At 59.6% G+C, this 4854-nt stretch overlaps 1 protein-coding gene across 1 annotated transcript in view; it reads left to right on the forward strand.

The window, feature by feature from the left end:
• Window positions 1–873: 873 nt before the first annotated feature.
• The window catches only part of LOC107199184 (tenascin-X-like), a gene marked incomplete at its 3' end in the record, with an annotated part of 9750 nt that continues 5769 nt past the window's right edge, over window positions 874–4854 (forward strand). The window contains exons 1-5 of the mRNA XM_033511697.1: window positions 874–1198; window positions 1770–1923; window positions 2698–3372; window positions 3769–3858; window positions 4215–4508. Of these exons, the coding sequence (XP_033367588.1) occupies window positions 971–1198; window positions 1770–1923; window positions 2698–3372; window positions 3769–3858; window positions 4215–4508 (1441 nt within the window). The remainder of the gene's footprint in view (window positions 1199–1769; window positions 1924–2697; window positions 3373–3768; window positions 3859–4214; window positions 4509–4854) is intronic.

The following is a 4854-nucleotide window of genomic DNA, read 5'->3' on the forward strand; positions in this document are numbered from 1 at the left end:
CGAGCGCGGGCGCTGCCGCTGCTTCCCGGGCTTCAGCGGCCCCGACTGCGCCACCCCCGCCTGCAGCCCGGGCTGGGGCGGCGCCCGCTGCGACATCGGTGCGTCCCAATGCCCCCCCAGTGCTCCCAGTGTCCCTCCGTGACCTCCCATCCTCCCCACCTCAATGCCTCCCAGTGCTCCCAGTAGCCCTCCGTGACCTCCCGTCCCACCTCAATACCCCCCAGTACTCCCAGTGTCCCTCCGTGACCTCCCGTCCTCCCCACCTCAATGCCTCCCAGTGCTCCCAGTAGCCCTCCGTGACCTCCCATACTCCCCACCTCAATACCCCCCCAGTGCTCCCAGTAGCCCTCTGTGGCCTCCCATCCTCCCCACCTCAATGTCCCCCAGTGCTCCCAGTAGCCCTCCGTGGCCTCCCGTGCTCCCCACCTCAATGCCCCCCAGTGCTCCCAGTAGCCCTCCGTGGCCTCCTGTCCCACCTCAATGCCTCCCAGTGCTCCTAGTAGCCCTCCGTGGCCTCCTGTGCTCCCCACCTCAATGCCCCCCAGAGCTTGCACTGCAGCACCCCCTTGTGTACCCCTGGATGGGAGGGGACTTTGCTGCGAGGTCGGTGGCTCCCCAGTGCTCCCCAATTTTTCTCCTGTGACTTCCCAGTGACACCAGCTCAGCGCTCCCAATGCTGCCCCTTCTCCCCTCCCATCCTGGGCGCCCCTACTGTGACACCAGTGCAGACCCAGCTGTTCCCCAGTGCCCTTCAGAGTTCCCCCAGTGCTCCCAACAGACCCCCACTTCTCTCCCCATCCATGGGGGGGTTCTCATGCCGCCTCAGTGTGTCCCCAAATGTCCCTGTGTGCCACTCTTAGTGCCCCTCAGAGCCTCCCAGTGCCCCATCCCTGAGTGTCTCCATCCTTTTGTGTTCCCAGTGTATCCCCAGTATGTCCTAGGGTATTCCCAGGATGTCCCCATCTCCTAGATGCCCCATCCCAGGGTTGTCCCCGTGGTGTCCCCAGGGTGTCACCATCCCAAGGAATCCCCATCCCAGGGGTGTCCCCTGGTGTCCCCATGGTGTCCCTGCACTGTTCTCTCAGAGGTGCCCTGGGTTACACCGCGCTTGGCCTCCCGCACCCCAACGTCCCTGCGCATCACCTGGCCCCAGCCCCTGGTTCCTCCTGATGGCTACCGGGTGACACTTGTCCCTCTGGTGAGTGGGGACACAGGAGACATGGGGGTGGAGGCATGGGAATGGGACAGGGACAGGAGGGGACACACAGGGGAACAGGGACGTGGAAGGGGGAAGACCCTAGTGCCACCTGTGTGGACACAATGGGATGACCCCAATATGTCCCCAAATCATCCCCATGTGTCCCCATGGTCTCCTCAATGGTATCCCCTACGTGTTCCAAATATGTCCCCCATAAGCCACCCCAGTGTGTCCCAAACATGTGCCCAGTGCATCTCCCCAGCACTGGGGAAGATGGGACCCAAACCTGGTGGGTCCCCAGCATGAACCCAGTGTGTCCCATGGTGTCCTCAACCTGTGTCCAATTTGTCCCCAGTGTTTCCTATTGTGTCTCCACCATGTTCCCAATGTGTTCTAATGGTGTCCCCGATGTATGTCCCAACACATCCCCAGTGAGTTGCCACACTGTGTCCTCAGTATGTTCCTGACACATCTCCAAGGTGTCCCTGAAGTTCCTAAAGTGTCCCCTGTGTCTACCCCTGATGTCCCCATGGTTTCTGCCCCCATTCCCTCATACTGTCTCCATCCTCAGGATGACCCTGTGGCCATGACAACACATGAACTGCCCAGCTCTGCTGTCGCCTTCTCAGTGACAGGGCTGTCCCCAGGACACCCCTTCGAGCTGCTGGTCCAAGCCCGGCGGGGGCCGCATCTAGGGGCACCTGGGGTCCTGCGCCTGCGCACAGGTGGGGACACTTGGGGACACCAAAGGGACACCTGGAAACACTGTGGGAACGGGGAAGAGAATGGGACAACAGGGACAGGGGTGAGGGTGGGAATGGCATGAGGATGGAGAAGGCCTGGGGTCCTGCAGCTGTGCAGAGGTGGTGGCACCTGGGGACAAGGCAAGGGGCATAGAGATGGAGTTAGGAACACAGCAGGGACAGGAATGGAAGTGGGGATGGAAGGACAGGAGTGGGGACAGTGGGTGGCACGGGGACAGGGACAGGGTGGTATACAGATAGGAATGGAATGGGGATGGCACAGGGATGGGGACAGTGATGACATGGGGTCACCATGGGGGCAGGGATAGCAAAGGGACAAGGATGGGGATGGGGCTGGCATGGGCATGGGAACAGGGATGAGAGGCATGGGGACAGTGATAGCACAGTGTCACAGTCAAGGGGACAGCCCAAAAGTGTGGTCAGGAATGGCACAGGAGTGGGATGGATGACCCAGTGCAGGTGGGAATGGCACAGGGATGGTGTCACAGTGTGGTGTTGAACAGAGATGGGATGGCACAAGGATGGGGCTGGGGACAGCGATGGCATGGCCAAGGGGGTAGGGGCAAGGATGGGAACAGGGATGACAGGAGAACAAGGATAGAGGAAGCATGGGCATGGATACAGGGGGAACATGGACATGGGGACAGGGTGGGGATGACCCAGGGATGGGGACAGGGATGTCCCCCAGGGATTCTCTGTGATGGATTGATGACGTGGGTCCCCTTTGCTCCACAGCACTCATCCCATCTGTGCCGCACTATGAGGGGTCCCCAGCATCACCTCAGGGCTCCCTGGGGTCCCCAGCAGTGGCACCATCAGCCCGAGGACCCCCAGAATCCCCAGGATCCCCAGGGTCACTGGGACCCCCGGGGTCACCAATGTCACCCATATCACCAGACTTGTCCTTGGGATCACCCGGGTCTTTGGGATCACCAGCATCCCCCAAGGTTCCAGCATCCCCAGTAGCTCGAGGGTCCCTGGGATCCCCAGCACCCCCGAGGTCATCAGTGTCACCAGAGTCCCCAGAGTCACCAGCATCACCGGAATTCCCAGAGTCATCAGTGTCACAAGATTTCTCAGTGTCACCAGCGTCCCCAGAGTCCCCATTGTCCCCAGAGTTCCCAGAGCTTCCAGGGTCCCCAGAGTCCCCAAAGTTTCCAGGGTCCACTCCACCCCCATGGTCCCCAGTGTCCCCGTGGCCCCCACTGTCCCCAGGCATCCCCTCCCTGCAGGACCTGGTGGCCCGGCTGTCCACATACAGTGGATCCCTGCTCCAGCGTCTCGAGAGCCACCTTCGGGCCACCAACTTCCCACTCCGTGGCAACCAGACAGTGCCAGGGGTGGCCCGTGCCATCCTGGCTTACATCCTGCGCCGGCACCCAGCGCTTGGGAGAAGACAGGGACCCACAGGTGGATGTCATGGCAGGGACTGAACCAGGAGGGGTGGGGACCCTGGGGAGGGGGATGGGGAGAAAGGATGCCTCAGGGATGAGGGGTAAAAAGGGAGAGACATCCTGGAGAGCGGAACAGGAGGAATGGGGAGAAAGGAACATCACAGTGAGGGGTATGCGGGAGGTAGGGTGGGATGGTGGGAGAGGGGAGTGGGACAGGACAGGGAAGGAACATTGCAGGGAGGGTGGGATGGAGGGGATGGGGGAAGTGGAACAGGGAGGATGGGGAGGATGGGTGGAAGGGGCATCCTGAGGAGGAAGAGGGTAACCAGGCACAGGGGGAGGGACATCTTGGGGAGGGGAATGAGAGAGATGGGGTGACAGGGATATCCTGTAATAGACTCTCTTGGGGCAGGGGAGGGTGGAAACCAGGAGCCGGTGCTGGAATGGGTGGACATGGATGGGATGGAGCTGACAGAGCCATGGAGGGATGTGGAGAAAACAGGTACCGATGTGGGGGGTGATGGATGGGATAAGCCGAGGTGTTAGATTTGATGACCCTTCTGGGTACCATCCAGTTCAGGAGATTCTGTGGTTCTGTGATATCTGGGATGGAGACAGGATGGATGGATGGATGGATGGATGGATGGATGGATGGATGGATGGATGGATGGCACATGGATGGATGGATGGATGGATGGCACGTGGATAGAGGGATGGAGAGATGGATGAATGGAGACATGAATGGAGGAGGGGATGGATGAAGAGGTGGAGGGTTAAGACAGTGATAGATGGAGGGAGGGCTGGAGACATTGATGGCCATGTGAATAGACAGATGCCGGTGTTCCAACTCCATTGCAGTCAAAGCTGAGCCAGAGGAGCTGCGTCCATCCCGGCCAGTCCTGGGTGACCTCAGTGTCACCAGCATCACCCCCAGCTCCATGCAGCTGCAGTGGACTGTCCCCAAGGGCTCCTTTGACTCCTTCATGCTGCAGTACCGGGATGCTGAGGGCCAGCCCCAGGCCCTGCCCATCGATGGCGGGTCTCGCTCGGTGACGGTGCCAGGCCTGTCCCCATCCCGCCGGTACCGCTTCCACCTCTATGGGCTGCGGGGTGGGAAGAGGATCGACCGTGTTTCCATTGATGTCATCACAGGTGAGGGTGGATGGATGAATGGATGATGGATGGAGGGATCAACATATACATGTATGAGATATATACAACATATATATATGTGTGTGTGTATGTGTGTATATGTATATAAAACATATATACATATTTGAGACATCCCATCTCATCCCATCCCAACCTGTTATCAAGCACCCACTGACATCATCATCACCCATCATCATCGTTACCATCATCATCCATCACTCATTCCCATCCTTCCACCCAAGCTGTCCCCAGTTTTCCCCAATCCCAAGTTTGCCTGCTTGGGGGTGGAGGATGGGTAAGAGCATAAGAGGGTGGATGGGTGGATGGGTGGATGGGTGGATGGATG

This window comes from Parus major, unplaced genomic scaffold (assembly GCF_001522545.3).
Source record: "Parus major isolate Abel unplaced genomic scaffold, Parus_major1.1 Scaffold482, whole genome shotgun sequence".
In the NCBI taxonomy this organism is placed as follows: Eukaryota; Metazoa; Chordata; class Aves; order Passeriformes; family Paridae; genus Parus; species Parus major.